This window comes from Sinohyriopsis cumingii, chromosome 19 (assembly GCF_028554795.1).
Source record: "Sinohyriopsis cumingii isolate HCF-2022 chromosome 19, ASM2855479v2, whole genome shotgun sequence".
NCBI lineage: Eukaryota > Metazoa > Mollusca > Bivalvia > Unionida > Unionidae > Sinohyriopsis > Sinohyriopsis cumingii.
Genome location: NC_142979.1, coordinates 7371083 through 7393692, shown reverse-complemented (window position 1 = coordinate 7393692; position 22610 = coordinate 7371083). Strand labels below are relative to the sequence as shown.

At 35.2% G+C, this 22610-nt stretch overlaps 1 protein-coding gene across 3 annotated transcripts in view; it reads right to left on the bottom strand.

Annotated features, from left to right (window-relative positions):
* LOC149775105 (uncharacterized) overlaps nt 1-22610 on the bottom strand; it is a 149861-nt gene that overhangs the window by 125211 nt on the left and 2040 nt on the right. For all 3 annotated transcript variants that reach the window (XM_089944049.1, XM_089944050.1, XM_089944051.1), the window contains exon 2: nt 11725-11780. In XM_089944049.1, the coding sequence (XP_089800175.1) occupies nt 11725-11780 (56 nt within the window). The remainder of the gene's footprint in view (nt 1-11724; nt 11781-22610) is intronic.

The window sequence follows — 22610 nt, the reverse complement described above, 5'->3', positions numbered from 1 at the left end:
TGGCTTGTTACAAGTTACCTGCAGTACAGGCTTGAAATCAATAACTGGAAAAACTGACTTAAAATAAGAAGCAATCCAATCAGCAGTAAGGACTTGGGTGACAAAGCTGTATGGACAAGAGGGTACAGAAGTGTTAGGATTGTTAAAGCATGTAAGAAAGCAGATCATCAGAAAAACACAAGTCGCATGTAATCATCCCAGATAAGACCATCTCTACCATGAGGGCTACCTAATACCCTGTCTTAAATCTTAAAAAAACCTTGTCATAATTGATGACATTTAACATCTGCATTTTGGACAACTTGTCATTATGAATCTCTATTTTAACTTGCAGTGCAACTATCATCCTTGCACCACTGAAGTGCATAAAAAGGGTTCCTGCCACAAATTTAAAAAGAGATTTTGGACCTTTTCCAGGCCAAAAAGTTTCCTGACCTCCCAAAGAGTTCGGAATCCATAGTCTAAAACTTCTCCCAAACATACAAAAGCAGTCATGTTATTGGTTTCTGATGAATATGGTTGTAATAATAAAAATGTAAGATTTTTTATTATGACTTTGGTTATTTTTCAATTTTCAAGACCTGGATAAGCAATTTTCTGATTTTAGACTTTCCAGAATTCTAGACACACACAGGAACTCTGATAAATATGCCCTCATAGACAGGGCACCCTCAAAAGAGACTTGGTGACATATCCACCAATCACCATATTACCCTCTTTGCCAACAAATCATTTATTATTGTCATACAGACATTCTGTTTATGGGCCTCAGCTATCATCAGCCACTGGAACTACTGGGGACAGAAAGAAACTAGTCAAACACATTAATCCCTCCTGCTGTGTAAATTAATTCAATACAGTTTCTTTAACATATCAAGATTGGATGTTCATCATTCCTAAGGCAATCACCTGTAAAACCTTATCTACAATTGGTACTACATTACTGGTTACCAAAATAGTTCTTTCAGTCAAAGTTACATGACTTGGAATTTGATTAACTGGTAAAAACTGTAAAATCAAGATTTTATTTATTTTCCTTTAAGGATATGCATATTCTTGTTAAACTGGACTATTAATGCATTCAATCTCTGCAACTCTTCCCCCCCCAATATACAAGCAGACTGGTGCACAATGCTATGTGTATCGCATGCAGTCCTTTTTTCATATGTTCAGGAAGAGAGACTTTAAATGAAAACAAATATCCTTATTGTATCCTTACACTTTAATGTTAAATCAACTTAACAAGAGTCCCTCGAAGGGACTGATATTCTGTAGGTAGGATTTCCAGCAATTCACGATTTTTAGAGGCATGTTAAAAATCCAAATTACACATACACATTGGTTTACAAGATGACATGCTGTGTGAAAGACGACTCTTGGACAAATCCCCAACAAATATTTATACCATATATGCTCACTTGTAAGTCAAGTCAAACTGCAAATAACAAAGATCCTGATCTGCCATAATAAAATGTGTGTGCAGATCAGGGTCTACACAGTTTGTCCTACTGATTATTCCTAACAAACTGCACAGACCCAGATATGCTGGTGCTTTATGCAATGCCAGATCTGGGTCTGTGTTGTTTGAAAGTTGGACTCTTCATATAAGCAAGTACATACAGTACGTGTTGACAATAATAGAATGATATCCCTAAACGTTCCTAAAATCAGAACACCAGTATCACTTACAATACAACAAGTTTTGTCAGGAAGATGTCCACTTTATAGATGGCTTCCTGAATAAACAAAAAGCCTATAAGGCAAAATATTTTAAAGTGGCTCAGACAACAAAACCAGATACATGAAACGAGTGTTGAAAAATCCATACACCTATAACCAGTCTCATTTAGGCCGGCCAGCTTATGACTTGTATTCCATGTGTGATAAAATCTGTAAACATAATTAAATCTAATAATCACCAACATTCCAACATATGGGTCAAGTTACAAGATCAACCAAGACTGAACTTCAAACCTAAAGAAATCAAGTATTACAAAAATGCTGTTCATAAAGAAAATAGCCATTTTACCATTTGTACAGGATTTACATACTAAGAATAGATCATTCAGTATTATGAAATGTAGCAAACACTTCTTTTCATGTAGTCAACCCTGTCAGTGAATGATGCTTAATTCAAACTTGTACAGAATATCAAAAAACCAGTAGAAAACTTGTGATGCATACATAGCTTTATGGTCTGCAAGATTTCAAATATGTACTGATTATTTTTCTCAACATTATCTGATACATGTAGAAATGGATGGATTACAGTAAGTATAAATAGTACTGGCTGATTTGCTTTCACTGACTTGGCCTACATTAGAGTGTATTTATTCTCTGCTTCAATGGTCAAAGACCAAATGAGCTTCCATGTACTGATGGCTTGTCACCAGTTATCCCTTCCATCCATCTGTTTATCTGTCAACATTTTATTATTAATATTCCTCCTAAATTATTTTGAGGAAAGTCATGAGACTTGTTACACAGTTTTACTTTGTGGTCCTGAATAAAAACGGTGCCCCTCAAACACCCAATATGGTTGAAAAAATGGCCATCTTGACAGTCTTGACTCTTAATGACTGAGTCGACAGTCTCCACTAGATTTTTTATCATGTCTAGTTTTTCATAAATGAAAATAGTGATGATCTGACATCCAACATGGCTGCCATTGTCACCATTTTGAAAACTGTGTTATGACTCCTCCTCCTGAATGGACTGTCATAATAATCATCATGGGATTTCACTTCTTAGAATGTCAAGCTGGCCCTTATAAACTGAACTAACCCTCTTTCTTCTCTGGTGAAATCACATTGGCACATTTTGCCTGTGATGGTTGAGATGCAGACACTTTCACACAAGTCCAAATTTTTCATTGCTTTTGTATTTTATATTCAGTCAATTTTTGCACATGTATTTTCATTAACACGGATATTAATAAAAATACACACATGTATGTTAGCAATGGAAGAAAAGAAATCGAGAAATTGATACATTCAAATAAGCATAAAAATTGAAAAACTTATTGTTTTTATTTTATTAGTGTCAGTAGTCTTACGATTCATTTGGGCTCAGGGTAGCCTAATAGTCTACGGTGCTTGCCTTCACAGATCCCTGACATCACCTATCTCTTATGGGTTCAAATCGTGGCTGTGGGTATGTGAGAAAGCATACATGTAGCTTCCTGGGTTCACATTGTGGCTCAGGCCATGTGCGTATGTGAGAAAGCATACCAGTAGCTTCCTGGGTCACTGGGTCTTCTTATGGTTCTCCCAGGTTCCTCCACCACCAAATATACTGACCACCTTGCATAGCCTATGACATGCCAAAATTATGATGTTAAATCCACAAAACCAAACCAAACCATATGATTTGTTAAACTCCATTTAACACCAGTCTGTAGATTGATCCATCTCAGAATGTGTCTGAATTACATGTGCCTGGATTCTGTTGGAAATAACAAGAAAAATGTCACATCAATATGGTATTTTCACTCAAAGACTATATAATATATAGGCTGTTGGTCCAAAATATGGCTGCCATGGTAGCCATTTTGAAAATTGTGTTATTGCTGCTACTTATGGACTGGTCACATGGCCAGGGGTAGGGTGGGGTTTCACTAAAACTCTCCTTACTACATTTAGTCGGTCGAATTAAAAATGCCACCGATCTGACCTCATTCTTCTTCAAGGGTAAATTGAATAGACTGCTGAAATTCAAATTAGATAATGGCAAAAATTAAGTTTCATGTGACCTAGTTATGGTATAGCCAAATTACCCCCCTTGAGTTGTCTCCAAATGCCAAATTTCATGACTATGTAATAAGTGTTAAAGATACTGAGTGTAAACACAACCGCCACTCAAACATGAAAACTGGGCCACAATTACATGGCTCTGAAATGGTATGACTTCTCAGTCAGATTTGCATCAACATTGCAGTTTTCGTAAGTGTAGGTGAAATAGGGTCAATGATATAGAGGATGTAATTAACAGATAGTTTAAAAAAATGTCATTCAGTCAAGTGTAAATGCATTACAATAATGAGAACCTAGTATAGTACTTAATTTTGGAAAGCTCCGAGCATGTTACAATATTACATGACACACAAAGACATTATATATAATTAAAGGTTACTAAATATTGTAAAGTCCAAATCGATTCCTGAAATTTTAGAGCACAACTGAATGAGATCACAATTCGCATGTCTTTGTCTTAAAGAGGCAAATCATTCCAGGTAGTTGTGTCTTGGTATGCCCCCCCTCCAACACATTATCCGTAGGACTTGATTTTGATAGCAGGAAGGATGAAAATACAAGTGTCAGAAGAGTGTGTGTGTGATCTGTATTTTTAACATAGCTTTGAACAATTTTTCAGTCATATCGCTATGATGTCTGCAGTGTGGCAGTTTATAGTGATGTCTAGCAATGGGGCATCATGCCTCAGACATGTAGCATGATGTCCCACCCGGTCACATTATCCTGACACCAGGGGAAACAGTCCTAACACTGACCTCTTAATGCTGAGCGCCAAGCGAGGCAGCTGTTAGTACCATTTTTGTAAGTCTTTGGTATGACACAGCCAGGAATCAAACCCACGACCTCCCACATCCGAGGTGGATGCTCTAAACACTAGGCCACTGTAGCGATGTGTCAGAAGAGGAGTGCAAATATGTAAAAAGGGATGAGGTCACATAGATTTTTTAAATTGTTAGGTCATGTGATGATTTCTTTAACAGCAGCTTATAATGGCAATTTTGAAAAATTAAGGTAATACCCCAGATGAGAGTAGTATTAATAACATCAGTTGGCTAAGGTAATATTGAATTTCGCAACAGTGATGCCAGAATCAGATCAAATTCACATGACTTTGGGCTGCTCTTCAAGTGTAAGAAGTCGGGAGATTGGTTCTTATGCTGTTAAAGGTTGCCTTTGAAATTCTGTATCATAACTAGTGATAATGAATCAATAAAGAAATCTGCAAATAGGTCTGGAAGGTCAAGATCATTGGAAGCAGCAGATGTAACATTAACCATTAATGTGCTGAGGTGGTATTAAACACTACTACACACATATTTAGCTAGAGCTGATGTAGTTGAATCACTCTCATCAAGACGCATCCATGTTCCAGTTTTCATGTGTAAGGCAAAAGAGTATTTTCCAGTCTGCAGACTGTTCCTGTTTTTCATTGTGAACCCAATAACCAAACTACCCTACCTTTAAAACCAGTGCAATATTTTTTGGGTGACAATGGCTCAAGATATATAGAACAAGCAACTGAAAAGACACAAGTCACTTAAGTGTGAAAAACTGACCAGCATGGCTGAATTTACCCTTCCTGTTATATAATAATAATGAGGACTTTGCATAGCGCCTAATCTTTAGAAGCTCTAAGCGCTTTACAACATTAGACAACACCTATAAGATAAAAAACATATAATGATATGATTACAAAAACAAACACCACGAAATTAGAAAACATAAAAAAATATGCTGAGAATATTTAAGGTAGGAAACATGATTAGGTCTTTAAGTTTGTTCTTGCAGTCAAAATAAGTGAGTTTTGAGAGTACTCTTGAATGTGATCACTGTGTCTTTGTGTCTAAGTTCAGTGGGCAATTCATTCCACGTTGCTGGGCCCTGGTATGCAAAAGAATGCTGTCCATATGACTTAGTTTTCATAGTGGGAATAATGAGTATATGATTGTCAGGAGAGAAGCGTAAGTATCTTGCCAGTGTGTACACATGGGTGAAGTTGGATAGGTATGTTGGACTAGAGTCCGACAGTGAAACGTAGCACAGAGAACATATTTTGTGTTTGATTCTGGATCGAATGGATAGCAGGTGTAGGGTACAGAGCAGCAGGGAGGTGTGTTCTGATCGTGGTACTCTAAGTATGATCCAAGCAGCTGTGTTTTGAACTGTTAAAGTTTCTGGAGCAGATATTGAGATGAACCAGACAGAATTGAGTTACAATAGTCCAGTCTTGAAAGTACTAATGAACATACAAGTGTTTTAGTAGCATCAACTGAAAGATATTTGCGCATTTAGCTGATGCGTCTCAGCTCAAGATATGCAGCCTTGCATATGTTCATGACATGTTGGTGCAATGTGAGAGTACTGTCCAGAGTAACACCTAGGTTTCGTACTGATTGTGTGAATTTAATGTTGGTGTTGCTGATATTTATTGTTTGAGGTAAAGGATGTGAATTAGAATAGCTTTGTTTTGTGATCAGAATGGCCTCAATTTTATCATCATTCATCTGCAGCTTGTTACATGTCATCCATGATTTCACATCAGAAATGCGCCTCTCTACACCTTGGATGGTAGCATCAACTTCATTTGGGTGGCTAGATTTGTATATTTGGGTGTCATCAGCATACAATTGGTGAGACACTGGATGATGATCTATGACACTTGAAAGTGGCTGAGTGATAGAATGAAGAGAACATGTCCAAGAACATACCCCTGTGGAGCACCACAACATAGATCAACTGGGCTGGAGTGTATTCCATTTGCAGATACAATTTGTGTCCTGTTGACCAAGTAGGACTTGAACCACAGTAAGGCTGTATCATGAATGCCAAATACATGCTGGAGGCGGTGAAGTAATATATCATGGTCTATTGTGTCAAATGCTGCAGACAAGTCAAGGAGGGTGAGGAATGTAATCTTTCCGCTATCCAACGCAGAGAGAATGTCATTAACTACTTTTAGAAGAGTAGTTTCAGTACTGTGGCAAGGGTGATATGCAGATTGTATTTTACTTCTCAAGGCTAATGATGACACAAAATGAATATATCAAATCCCTTCTCTCTCAAGGGAATTCTCCTGATACAACACAAGTGAATTCTCCTGATACAACACAACACTCCTCAAAATAAAAGTATTCTCAACATGGGTTTGAAACTAACAGCCAGAAATGGTAAGCTCTGACATGGACCATGCTGTAACATTTCAAGAATTTCCTTGGTTCTAAACAATTATGTTTGTGATGCAAAATATAAATTTCCATGTCTAAATACAAAAATGTGACTAATTACACATTTCACAAACCTCTTTAAACATACATGCAATTATTACACACAGGTAATGGGTTCAGCTGAATAAAAACAGTGGTACATTTTGCCTGCTCTGAATGCACCCCCAACCACTCTCCATCTATCCTATTCCATCCATTCTATTCTCAAATTACAATGATAATGATGTTCAGAATTATCATTAATTTTCTAGACAGGAGGGAATGTAACGAAATCCTAAGAGGAATTCATTGATAAAAGCATTATCTGAACCAACATTTAAATCCTGTTAAAGTAACCGTGCTGGGTGAGATCTTCAGCCATCTAACCCAATTTTCAGTCCTTACAATTTGTATAGATGTATCATCAGCTTTTCTTAATATTATGAAAATTGCTTAACACATTAACCCTTGGTGACTAGTTTACGTGGCAGGAGGTAGTACTCTGCCTACTGCTGAGCTCTGTAGTGTCAAGGTCATGTATGATACACTAAAGTGGGTGGTATTATAGAAACGTAGACAGATATGGCTCTACAATGATAGCAAATAATCTGGAATTTCTAGTTGCACCACAAAATATAGATGGAAAAATCTCATTTTTTGGACCTGATTTTTTTCCACCCAAAATTCAGCCATGGTCAGAATCTGATTTTGTGTCTGGATTTTAGACTTTTTGGTCTCAGATCTAAGGCAGACCTGTATGAACTGCAAAACAGACAGATGAACCTTTGCAAAAAGTAGGATAAGATGGGCATTTGGAATAAAGAGTGGTCTCGATACGAAAATGATGGGTCTGTTAAGAAAAAGAAAAAAGAAGAAAAAAAAAGAAAAAAGAAGAAAAATAAGAACTCCAACATTTACCCTTCTGCTCATGTGCGAGCCAAATAGCCAATGAAAAATGATGTTTCTAACACAACTAGGCATTATGTTACTGGAAGATCACCCAGAAGTTGATGTATTAGGATGTATTCAGAAATAGCTTTCAAAATGTCTTTCCTACTCGAATTTCAGATGAAAACGACAAAAACCTCCAGGGTTTAATGTGTTAAATGATAGAAGATGCCCATCTTGTACACCCCTCAATAGAAATTTTACCTGGAGCAATCTAAAGCCCATCTTGTACACCCCTCAATAGAAATTTTACCTGGAGCAATATTCAGCCCATCTTGTATACCCCTCAACAGAAATTTTACCTGGAGGAATCTAAAGCCCATCTTGTACACCCCTCAACAGAAATTTTACCTGGAGCAATATACAGCCCATCTTGTACACCCCTCAATAGAAATTTTACCTGGAGCAATCTAAAGCCCATCTTGTACACCCCTCAATAGAAATTTTACCTGGAGCAATATTCAGCCCATCTTGTATACCCCTCAACAGAAATTTTACCTGGAGGAATCTAAAGCCCATCTTGTACACCCCTCAACAGAAATTTTACCTGGAGCAATATACAGTCCATCTTGTACACCCCTCAATAGAAATTTTACCTGGAGCAATCTACAGCCCATCTTATACACCCCTCAACAGAAATTTTACCTGTAGCAATCTAAAGCTCTTTAATCCCATTTTTTAAGTTTATAAAACTTGAAGGTTTCACACTTTACCCACTCTGTTATAAAATTCATACATAACATTCAGACCTTTCAATAAAAAAGTTCAATAAAAATATAACTGATTCTGTTAAAATTAAAGTTCAGTACCGGATACATGAAGTGTGAACGTAAAAGATTACATTATGGTAAATTGATTTCCCCCTTTTGAATGAAAAATAAACTAGAACCAAATAAAATGAATGAAACCAAGAACAGTTGTTGGGAATGTTGAATCCAAAGGATGTGGTGAAAAACTCATACTCAACCTGTATTTCACTAAATTCATTTGCATTCACCAAATAATGTGTATGAATACTATAAACAGAATGACAGATTCACTTGGTATACCCATCACTGTAAACAGAATGACAGATTCACTTGATAATATGCATCATTGTAAACAGAATGACAGATTCACTTGGTATATCCATTAATATAGACACATTTCTGAAAAGATTACAATGCAATGCCATATCCAAAGGGAAAAATAACTGTGCAAGCCAAATCTTTCAAGAAGGTTTTAATAGATTGAGTGTTTGATTCCTGGTTTGCAGCTTACTGCATTGTTTGGAAGCTTTTGTGGTACAACAATACAACACAGTTTTGACTTAATCACTTGTTGTTGTTGTTATTGTTGTAGGGTTTAATGCCATTTTTCAGCACAAGATAAACTATACATGGCAGCCAGTATAACTGGTGGAGGAACAACCCTGGAAAACACCAGAAGAACCACTGACTCGCGAGAAGCTACAGGCAGGCTTTCTCACATACCCACGTTAGCCAAGCCTAAGACTCGAACCCATGCAGACAGCACTGAGATGGCAGTGATCTGGAACAATGAGCGTTTTAGACCACTCGGCCACTTGTCAATGGTCAACAATATATATATATACACACACACATACACATGCATATATATATATATATATGATTAATCAATTTAATTATGCAGATTCTCAAGTGCCGCAACTATCATTTAGTAGATCTCATTACATATACTATCAGTTCAGACACAATAAACACTCTAAACTTGTTTCTTATTACACTCTAAACTTGTTTCTTATTGCACTCTAAACTTGTTTCTTATTGCACCCTAAACTTGTTTCTTATTACACTCTAAACTTGTTTCTTATTACACTCTAAACTTGTTTCTTATTGCACTCTAAACTTGTTTCTTATTACACCCTAAACTTGTTTCTTATTATACTCTAAACTTGTTTCTTATTACACTCTAAACTTGTTTCTTATTGCACTCTAAACTTGTTTCTTATTATACTCTAAACTTGTTTCTTATTACACTCTAAACTTGTTTCTTATTACACTCTAAACTTGTTTCTTATTGCACTCTAAACTTGTTTCTTATTGCACATTTGTATTGAATGAACAGAATACATTTGATGTATTGAATGAAATGAGCATCACTGTTCACTATTCTGTGCTTGTAATAAGTGCAAGGTGACATGCTATGGCTGCTGGACTAAGTGCTTAGAATTCAAATGTTTGGCATAAATTAAACTCCATTTAATTTATTTTTCAATGTGCATTTTCATCCAAAATTCGTTGTGTAAAAGAAATTTAAGAAATGTTTATCTGGAGCTCTATCTAAGTGCTGTACATGGTACAGGGGAACTCCACTATAATGCAGTAGTTGACTATGTTGATGAACAATAACAAATTTGATGAATGCATGTACAATTGTTGGGGGGGGGGGGACAAAATGCTAATTAATGATAATGATTTTTACTACCTGCCAATTTTATAACAACTTGGATTAGGATAGCCCCACCCCCTGCTCGATGATTATTAACTAACGCTGTATATGAACATTAATTATGGTCCTTCACGATTGGACCACACTGTTATATCTGAATTCATGTTATACTGATGGTACTTTACCGTTGGACCACACTGTTATATCTGAATTCATGTTATACTGATGGTCCTTCACCGCTGGACCACACTGTTATGTCTGAATTCATGTTATACTGATGTGTACTATAACAGGATTCCCTTGTACATCAGAAAAGTTATACACATGAACATTTGACTGAAAACCCCAAGTTACCAGTCCATATGACTGAAAACCCCAAGTTACCCATACATATGACAGAACAACAAGTTACCAGTCCATATGACTGAAAAACCCAAGTTATCAGTACATATGACTGAAAACCCCAAGTTATCAGTCCATATGACTGAAAACCCCAAGTAAACAGTACATATGACTGAAAATCAGTTGACCGAAACCCTCAAGTTACCAGTACATATGACTGAAAACCCCAAGTTAAGTACATATGAGGGTTCTAATATATCCAGCTAATTTAATGCCCTGCTGTAAAAGAAAAATTATCAAGCAAAGATACTGGAAGATAATCTGATTGAAAAATTTCCATAAACTGAAATATACTGGACACAACTCTTTCACATATATTCAGCCATAGTTCTGGATAATAAGATTATGTTACCTTGCACAATATGCTGAAAATTAAGTATTGTAAAAACATCTTAATATACAAATTCAAAAGAAAACTGTACTTTTTTGATCATTAAAACCACATTACTTTTTCCCTTATGACAAGCTCATCTAAAGACAAGATCATGTAAATTCCCTCACCTTAATCTACAGCAATTAGCAAAAGTGAAAGTGAGATAATGACAATGTTAAATTTAACATTCAAATGTAACTATGTATGGAATCTACTGTATAACAGAATATTAAAATGTCCTCACAAAGCTAATTACACTATTGCGTATTATGATATTACTTGCAAGAGATAAAATACTGTTGGTTCAATTTCTGTAAAATGTATATATTCAATATTTTTCATTTAAATATTTGTTAATAATAATTTGACTTAATACAAAATGGGGATTTACTGCAAAAACCACTTTCAACATCTCCACAGGATTACAGACAAAAGTGAATGTGCCATTTAAAAAAAACAAATGATTTCCTTTGAGCCACAAATGCAAAATAATTAGCCATTGTGTATTGCGGTGTCAGAGAAAGAACAAAGGTAAAAAAATCAAATAATTAACCTTTATGTGAAATGAAAACAGGTAGATGAATCATGAACAACAAGCAAAACAACAGAAAAATAGAATAAGATCAATTACTACCTCCGTTGGCGTATCTGTGATTTGCTTTCTTCTGTGTCCTCACCATCAGTCACATCCTATCAAAGTAAACAAAAAATGGTTACTTACTTGTCCATAATACTTCATGTCCTCTTATTTTCAGTGCACCATTAAATCATAAAATCATATTTAATTTTTGTCACATAAAGACAGCCTCAAACTACTGGGGCAAGCTCACTTTTTTGTTATAATGAATGCTTAGCTAGAATGACAACAACAGTTCTATAAAACACTATGACCTGCCTTTTGGTGAGTTGTGGGCTTGGATATAAAGGTAGTCACTGATTTGCACCATACACTTCTGTCCTGCAAAAACTGGAACACTGTCTTGCAAAAGTTAGACACTGGCATGAATAAAAACTTGGACAAAACTTGGACAGTGGCTAAGAACAAAAACTAAGATAATGGCTTGCAAAACCTTTAGACCCTTGCTTTGCAAAAATTACACAATGACTTGTGCAAAAACTTTGACATGAAAACAAACTTGCACAAACTTAGAAATTGGCTTGAACAAAAACTCGGAAACTGGCTTGCAAAAACATACACTGACTTGTACAAACAAACAATGTCTTGCACATATTTTGACACGCAGTTACCAAAACATCAACACTGGCTTGCAAAAAAAACGTGCATATTTTACCCTGCACAAACTTAGACACTGGCTTCCACAAACTTAGACACAACATTTTAGACACTGGCATTCACAAACTTAGACACAAAATTTTAGACATGGTCTTGCACATACATAGACACTGGCCTGCACAAATGTGTAAATATTCACGAAATGTTCAACACAGGCTTGTAAACTCTTACACACTGGCTTGCATTAACTTCAACACTAGCTTGAACAAACTTTGACATTAGTTTGCAAAAATAAACAAATTGGCTTACGAAAATGTACCAGTATGTACAATGGTATGCACAGAGGAATTTAAAACTAACAATTCTGCCATTGACAGATGACATTATACAATGTCTCACATTTTTCTACACCAGAATGAGGACAACAATTTATCATATACCTTACTTTAAAATATAGTGCCAAAGTTTGGGACATGTTTTGTTTGTTGGACAAATATGAACTCTAGTGTTAATCATCATAAATTCAGTTCTATTTAAAACTATACTTTTGAGTGAGTATCATTATGTGTACTATCATACGGTAACTTTACATAAGCACAACAAAGAGCATGATTCTCCCAAGACTATCAGACATAAATTAGTTGATGCAGCGAGTTGGGATAAAGAAAACAGAATGCCAAAGAGTGTGAGAGATTCATGGAATGAATCATGGAATATTACATGAGCTGAAAAATTAAAAACAATGGGTCATCATTAGCTTTATGGGTATCATCATTACTGTGGATGCAAAATACAATGGCAACTGAAGAAACAACAAGGTCCAGGACTTCAAGGGTCCTAAACTTGGTCTGAAGAAATATGTTAAGTTGAAGAAAAAGTGAATGTACTGTAGTATGCGGTGTTGCTTAAAAATGAACAGAAAAAGTGAATGTACTGTAGTATGCGGTGTTGCTTAAAAATGAACAGAAAAAGTGAATGTACTGTAGTATGCGGTGTTGCTTAAAAATGAACAGAAAAAGTGAATGTACTGTAGTATGCGGTGTTGCTTAAAAATGAACAGAAAAAGTGAATGTACTGTAGTATGCGGTGTTGCTTAAAAATGAACAGAAAAAGTGAATGTACTGTAGTATGCGGTGTTGCTTAAAAATGAACAGAAAAAGTGAATGTACTGTAGTATGCGGTGTTGCTTAAAAATGAACAGAAAAAGTGAATGTACTGTAGTATGCGGTGTTGCTTAAAAATGAACAGAAAAAGTGAATGTACTGTAGTATGCGGTGTTGCTTAAAAATGAACAGAAAAAGTGAATGTACTGTAGTATGCGGTGTTGCTTAAAAATGAACAGAAAAAGTGAATGTACTGTAGTATGCTGTGTTGCTTAAAAATGAACAGAAAAAGTGAATGTACTGTAGTATGCGGTGTTGCTTAAAAATGAACAGAAAAAGTGAAGGTACTGTAGTATGCGGTGTTGCTTAAAAATGAACAGAAAAAGTGAATGTACTGTAATATGTGGTGTTGCTTAAAAATGAACAGAAAAAGTGAATGCAATTTAGACATTTGTTTCTTCATCCAATCTCCTTGATTCCCTATGGACTGCACCAGTAGTCTAGTGGTTTGAGCATATGCCTCAGAAGCATAAGGTCACAGGTTCGAACCCTGGCCGAGTCATACCAAAGACTTCTAAAACTGATACTAACAGCTATCTTGCTAGGTGCTCAGCATTAAGAGATTAGTGGTACAACTGGTTGGCCTGGTGTCAGGATAATGTGACTGGGTGGGACAACATGCTATATGTCTGTGGCATGATACCCCAGTGCTAGACTTCATTATAAAATGTCAAAATGTAGACATCATAGTGATATGACTACAAAATTATTAAAGATACATTAGAAATCCAAATCATACACACACACTTGATTCCCTCTATCTGCAAAGGCATTGCAAATTCTGTTACAAATGTAAACTTCACAATCACAATTATTACAGTTATCAATTGGGTTATTTTCTTTGCTTAATATAATAAAAAAAGATTTCATAATCAATGAGTGCATCTGTGTGTGATTTGGATTTTTAACATAGCTATTTAATGACCCCATGACCTACTGCATCCGAGGTAGATGCTCTAACAACTAGGCCACCGGAATGGCCTCATAATGAATGAGCATTGGCAATATGATGACATATATTGGTGACAATAATATAATGTTGTTGTTGTTGTATTGGTGGTTTAACAATATAATGCTCAAATTATTACACGGAATAAAAGGATCATTGTTTGGACCCTTAGTTTTAGGACCATGGCTGTAACATTTTCCAAGGAAGGAGTTCTGGACAGCAACTTTCAAAATTTTATGAAGAACCCTGGAACATGAGAAGTAGATCACTGTAGCCTTTTTTCTCTCCATAATACGTAGTATTCTCCATAATGAATACACTAATCAAGTTTCTAGACTGTAATTCAATAGCACCAGAGAAACTAAGTTAAATTCAAAACTTAAATGTTAACACCTATGCCAACAAAAACAACAATACTGTCACAAAAGTGACACATCTTGTCTATGCTTTGCAGGTGAGACAAAACTTATATATATATATATATATATATATATATATATATATATATATATATATATATATATATATATATATATATACACACACACACACACACACAATACAGAATGCATTCCTTGCTATAGTTAAGTGTCCTCAAACATGAGTACAAGATAAAATAAGGATGATAACACATTAGAGTGGAATTTCCCATCAATAATGTATCTTATTATCCTTCTTTACATCTTATTAATTGAAATTCAAACCCTTTTCTATTATAATAAATCATCTCTTTACAATGGATTCAACAGCTTTTGTATCAATGGTAATGTCACTTTGGCAAACAATGGTGATAGTTTACAACCTCCTTGTCAATAGAATCAATGAATTGGTTATTACCTGTTCAAACTCCTTATGGTAATTGCCATTTACATTAGGTCTCTAATCTACCTGTATTGAAAAGATGTAAACTGCTTACCCAAAACAATGAATGTACCAAGTTTAAATAGCATGCAGGAACAAGGACTAGATTATAAAGACTAAGTTTAAACAGCATGCAGGACCAAGGACTAGATTATAAAGACCAAGTTTAAACAGCATGCAGGACCAAGGACTAGATTATAAAGACCAAGTTTAAACAGCATGCAGGACCAAGGACTATATATTAAAGACCAAGTTTAAATAGCATGCAGGACCGAGGACTAGATTATAAAGACCAAGTTTAAACAGCATGCAGGACCAATGACTAGATTATAAAGACAAAGTTTAAATAGCATGCAGGACCAAGGACTAGATTATAAAGACCAAGTTTAAACAGCATGCAGGACCAAGGACTAGATTATAAAGACCAAGTTTAAATAGCATGCAGGACCAAGGACTAGATTATAAAGACCAAGTTTAAACAGCATGCAGGACCAAGGACTAGATTATAAAGACCAAGTTTAAATAGCATGCAGGACCGAGGACTAGATTATAAAGACCAAGTTTAAACAGCATGCAGGACCAAGGACTAGATTATAAAGACCAAGTTTAAATAGCATGCAGGACCGAGGACTAGATTATAAAGACCAAGTTTAAACAGCATGTAGGACCAAGGACTAGATTAGACCATCTACAAGGTAATATAATAATGTAGCTATATACCTCGTGGCTTGTGAAAATTCTACAAATAATTAGTCTATACATTATGAAATCCTAACCTGTGACCATGCATAACCCGGCCAACCAGTTGTAAATACATTTTATTATTGTACCCAGGACAATGCACTACATGATAGTGCTGCTGGAACAGATAACAGACACATGTACATCTTTTAAAAAAATGCAAGCCAAATCCTCAACTCAAAATCTCCTGCAACTGTATTGTTATCATCTGAAAAACCATATCACTTGATAAAAAGAAGTTCAAGTGGGTCTCATATCATTCATCTAATTAAGAAATGGTTAATGCATTATTGTGAGACACAACCAAATGTAAAATATCTAAGTTTTATATTGTGCTGATCTATTTTAATACAGTCAGATAAAAATCATTTTAATCTGATAAGAATTAATATCATCTTATAAAAGTAATTTACTGTGATAATAATTATTTCCAGTGACAATGGTAAAATTATTGACCATATTTTAGTCTTGCTCAATATCATTTCATTGAAGGTCATGAGCATGTAAAACAACTTAAATTTGCTGAAATCAATGAGAAATAGTTTTAAGAGGTAAATTGCTCTGAGAGAAAGAAAGGGGGAGAGAATAAAATGAAATCCCAGTCAAGCTTATACCTGCTGTAAAAATGCAGTAGTTATGATATACTGGTAAATGGAGGGCATGATAAGAAGGGGCACAGGTCTCTCTGCCAAGCTGATATAAACTGGATGAGAAACAGTCTCCAAAGGCAAAAAGCAGTCATATCATTACCACAGCATGTGCATATCTTGCTTATTATCAAACTCTTACGAGATCTTTATGTTAAAAACCTACTTACCAAGTCTAATCAAAATCTAAACAGAAATCATACTTTCAAATCGTTATCAAGTTCAGCCCATCGGATGCAAGATCACCCTCTTAATATGCATGGATGTTGATCATTATCAAACTTGTCCAAGATTATGATGATACGTTTATTTCAAGTCTGACCAACATCAGATAAAAAATAAATATGGTCTCCAGAGTGGTAACAAGCTCAGTCCATAATGTGCAAGATAACCTGATATAACATTCTGATCCAAACTGGAGTAGAAAAATGGGCTCCAGCATGGTAACAAACAGTTGTTGATTGGCAGACAGATGTGGATGCTGGGCCTTAATAAAAATGACCCAGATTAAAAAACAATACATATGACCATTTCTGTCACCTTCATGTACATATTTATGTGCAGTATACAGTCATAGTGGACATAACAAACACCCCATAATGAGACCACATCACAATAACAAGCATATATTTTTAAAAAAATGACTTTCCTCCTGTATTCCTGTTTCAAAACCCTAGAATTAAGACTACCAGACAAATACAGATTAAAATCAGAAATCCCAGAACATTTTCACCCTACAAAAAGCAACTATCAACTTCATTAAGTCTATTACATACTATACGGGTGACACCAATTTGATAAATGCACATTCATTTTTAATGCTATTTATAATGAAGAAATAACATTCAATTTGCACCACTGTGCTCATTTTTATTCCATTGCTGGTGACATAGGCCGAGATTCATGAACATGCAAATGCATACATACATACATACATACATACATACACACACACACATACATACAAGCATGCATGCATGCATCCACCCATCTATAGATAACCTCTACATCTTGGATGCTGAAAATGGATCCCTGAAAATTAGGACCCACCCACCCAAATTTGAGTCCCTATCCTTAAGTCCTAATATTGGTCTTGTTATTGACAATTTACATCACTGTCATTCTTCCCTTACATTTACTTGGCACCACACAGCCACTTTCTGTGCTGATGTACAATAAACACTACTTGATACTCACATATCCATGCATGGCAATTCTGGTTTCCCCTTATTAATCAGTCCATAACTCTTTAAAGACAGTTAATGTATATGGATGTTTTAATCAATGGAAGTACCATTTGGTTCAGCTTGGATTTTGCTTTATGTTATTTAAGCAATGTGAATGGAGAAACTGTAAATGTTTGTCAACTTATGAAGAAAAAAAATAGGTATTAATATTTACTGCTACATTTAAAATGGCACATGAAACTTAAAAAAACAAAACAAGATTTCACTTTGGGAACAATTTTTGGGAAGATTTCTCAGTACACGCGTACACTTCATAGTTTCCCGATATGGATTAGTCTGGAGTAGCTCCTTTGTTGCAATGAATTAGATAATTAGCCATTGTTAGATACAGTAACCAATTCTACAGCCTATAGGCCATTTGGTTAATTAACAAAATCTTGCAACAAAAATTGTGCTATTTTAAATTAAACAGGAACTGAGCGTACTCATAATCTGTCAGTGTTGATGGACATCATTAAAATGATTTTCTGGGCAGCATATTAATCAACATTCTGATAATGCAGGGTGAAATTTGACACCCCAAAGTGAAGTGAAGTAACCAAGGAAAAGAGGTAACAGGAAATTGAGGATCTACAGAATTGTACTGTTTGTATTTAAGAGCATTTTCTGTCACCTCGGCACATTTGTAGTTATATGGTATCTAGTGAAGGTCACATTCTGAAATGTGTAAAAATGAATTGCAAAAACGTAAGGAAGATAAACCCTTTAAATTAAACTAAACATGAAGCACAACAATATAACAGTATATCATATAGCTTTTAAATTTTAAAAAAAATGTATAAAATAGATAAGAGTAAATATAAAACATTAAAAAGTATGGTCTAATTTTGTAATATAAACTGTTTTCCCTCAAAAATATTTTCTCAGGTGTATATCATCATATCGTTCATGTCAAAATACAGGGTGACTCAATATGAATGTGTTCCATAGTCCGTGGACAATGGTACAATTGTCCATAGTCCGTGGACAATGGTACAATAGTCCAAAGTCCGTGGACAATGGTACAATAGTCCAAAGTCCGTGGACAATGGTACAATAGTCCATAATCCGTGGACAATGGTACAATAGTCCATAGTCCGTGGACAATGGTACAATAGTCCAAAGTTCATGGACAATGGTACAATATGCATTCTGGTTGAGGTTCATGATTCTAGTAAACACAAGAGTGAAACTTATTGATGCTGGCAGTGTGGTAGTTAATAGTGATGCCTAACACTGGGGCATCATGCCACAGTCATGTAGAATCATGTCCCACCAAGTCACATTGTGCTGACACCAGGCCAACCAGTCCTAACACTAACCTCTTATGTGGAGTGCTCAGTGAGACAGCTGCTAGTACCATTCTTATAAGTTTTTAGTATTACTCAGCCGGGATTCAAACCTGCAACACTAATCTATTAGGCCACCAGAGTGGTCCTGAAGAAACGGAATGTTTTGTGTTTGTGTGTGTGCAATAAATATATAATCCTTTTTGCAAACTACCTCAATTTATTTTATTTGTAGGTTAAGAATTTTCATGTATTTTGAGATTGCTACAAATCAAAGCATTAAAAACCCAAGATGTAATTACCCATACATGGAGACAACATCACCCCTTTCCTAATATTTAGCGGGAAAAAATGACAGTGCAAAACTATATAAAAACTGAAACCCTCAAAAATAAATTGTTTCATTATCAGGGAATAACCATGTAATTTTCTAGGACTGGGTGGAAAGAAAGGCCTAGGATTTTTTTATTAAAAATCCAACCCCCAAATATAGAGAGAAAAAAAGCTTCATGCATGGAACAATGACCATACCCATCATGCAAAAAAAAAATATGACAGAAAACAAAACGTATCCCATTTGGAAAAATAAAACCTAGCATTCCCCCCCACCCCCGGTAGGTTTGTGCCTTACAGTAATAATGAATACTGCATGTCAGCAGCAGCATATTCTCTGGTCACAGCAAAAGAATATTTTTGTATAGCATTCATATCACATCATTTCAACTTATCTCAGATCTTGCCTTGGAACCAACAAATGGCAATTGAGTGTATTCTTCTGACCTGGTGGGATTATCTATTTACTTCTCAAGATGACCTGATGGGATTATCTATTTACATTTTCAAGATGACCTGGTGGGGTTATCTATTTACTTTTTCAAGATGACCTGGTGGGGTTATCTATTTACTTTTTCAAGATGACCTGGTGGGATTATCTATTTACTTTTCAAGATGACCTGGTGGGATTATCTATTTACTTCTCAAGATGACCTGGTGGGATTATCTATTTACTTTTTCAAGATGACCTGATGGGATTATCTATTTACATTTTCAAGATGACTTGTAGTTTCTAAGAAATTCTTCTCAATCTTATGACCTGATATTATTTACATATTTAAAATTTTATGGCCTGATATTACATGTATTTACATATTTAAAATTTTCTTTAACTTCCTACAATTAAATTAAAGGGTATTAGTTTGCATTAAAATGATAAAAATACTCCAGTTAGCTCCATGAGTTATAGGGTGTTATGTCTTTTAGAGACATATCAACTTGGAATAGCTTTTCAAATCATGTCCGCACATGTTCCAATTTATCTCATGTTAACACTGTTGAAAAAGCATTTTGTACTGTTGGCTATCTAGTTACATTCATATTAAGGATTACGACAACTAAAGATGGCAAAGCTACCCTGTTTCCAGAATTCCAGAATTATGAATTTCAAATATAATAATTGTATAAACTGGAATGTTCTATATACTAAACATAGCAATGGGAACAAAACACACATATAGGACACATATAGCCAGACTTGTGCTATCTTCTTAAAGTATGTGAACTCTGACTTGTGTGAATACAATGACAGTATCCACAGACAGTGGAACATATTTTGTGTCATGTGTGATATACATAAAAAAAATTGTGCGAGCTCAATTAAGGAATTTTATGATGACTAGGTACCACCAAAGAAAATCTTAATAATTAATATATAAATAATCAGTATATATTAATAGCTTACTATAAATAGTTACAGGATTTTTTCTATGTCTTGTGCCTTTTACAGAATTGTTGACATCTTTAGCTTTATTTTTGACCCTGTAGTACAACAATGTGTTCATTTATTTGGATGGGTTTGACTTCAGTAGTAGCATAGTGGTGGTGTGAGACCAAACTGACCAATCATGGTTCCAAATCCTGAAACCCTTCTATATACCATGACTTTTATCCACTTGGAATGTTTCCCAATCTATGATTTTCATCTGTGTGCACCACCAAGCAAAGTTTCTATAAGGTGTCCCAATACACACCTACAACAGTTAGCAGTAAATGTTATTAAAGAAGCAGAAATAAGACTCCCATCAACCAGACAATCAACCACCAACAAACACAGTAGCAACCCTTTTTTTCTCCAATCAACCATACCTCTGTGTCTTGTGTCCCCAGCACTAGTCTGCACATAGTCAAACTAATTCTGTCTGAGTGCTCTTTCAACCACAAACATATAAGCTTGCAAGCGCAAACAATAATGGTGCCAAAAGCAATCAATCAAAAAGTGACAACTTGCCTCTAACAAAAACTGTCAAACAAACTGCATTTTCCCCCAAGTAGAAAAATGGTATCCTACTGTACAAACACAGTATTCTGAAATAAATTCCAACAAGCATGAAAGCGACCCCCTCCCCAAAAGAAAAAAAAAATGCAAATTTTCAAAAAAAACCCCAAAGCAATCATTCAAAAAAACGTTTGCATCATGGGTATTGGGGCAGAAAATAACTTACTATGTATCTACTATCCAAGAATGCCTACAAATCCAATCTGGTTAAGGACATATCATCCGAAGTTGAATGACAATCCCACAGGCCTCAACTGTTTTCTGGTCCAGATTTACATTTGAATAAGTTTATTTTTTAGAATAATGGAGAATATCTTCTCTCTATGAGCATTAGAATGTAACAATGACAAAACAACTATGCTCAGCCTGAAAAAATATACTTCAGTTTTTCTATGGCTGAGTTTTAAAGATGCTGAATGTTCTCCATGACTCCTCTAATTTGTCCTAAGCAGAAAGTTTACAAGTTGGACACGAGATTTACTCTTGAATGTCATATTTTGTTTTTCGTGGTTTGTTTTGTTTTTGCTTTTTTTATAACGGGAGAAAGTTTGTGTTTTGGCATTTAGACATGAACTGAACTAAAACATGTATCAACTTCCTTAAATATTTCTCCATAAACGTCTTAAGCAAAGCAAAACAATTCAGCAATAAAAAATCAAAGGGTTTTATTACAAGACTTGAAAGCCTTCATGAACCACCTTTGATCCTTTTTTCATGTCTTCACTTAAAGCTGAAGGCATTAAAGTGTTATTTTCAAAACAGAAGAAACTGCAGTTTCCTCATGCAAGGAAAGTCAAATCCGAGTACAAAGATGACAAACAAATAGATTATTCATGGTGTACTTCCTGCAGATGCAAAACAAATGCTGTGGCCAAAGGCACTTCTTTCTGTTAGTGAAAAAATTATTGTGACAACATCCACTAATTAACCACAAATTAACAAGCTGGCTATAACTTGTACAGTTTATTATCTGTCCCATGCCAATTCTGTGCTACTTGTTCTAAAAAATCCTATCAGCAAACTTATTAACTTATTACATATATAAGCATAAAAAGACACTCCAAATTTGTTCCCTATT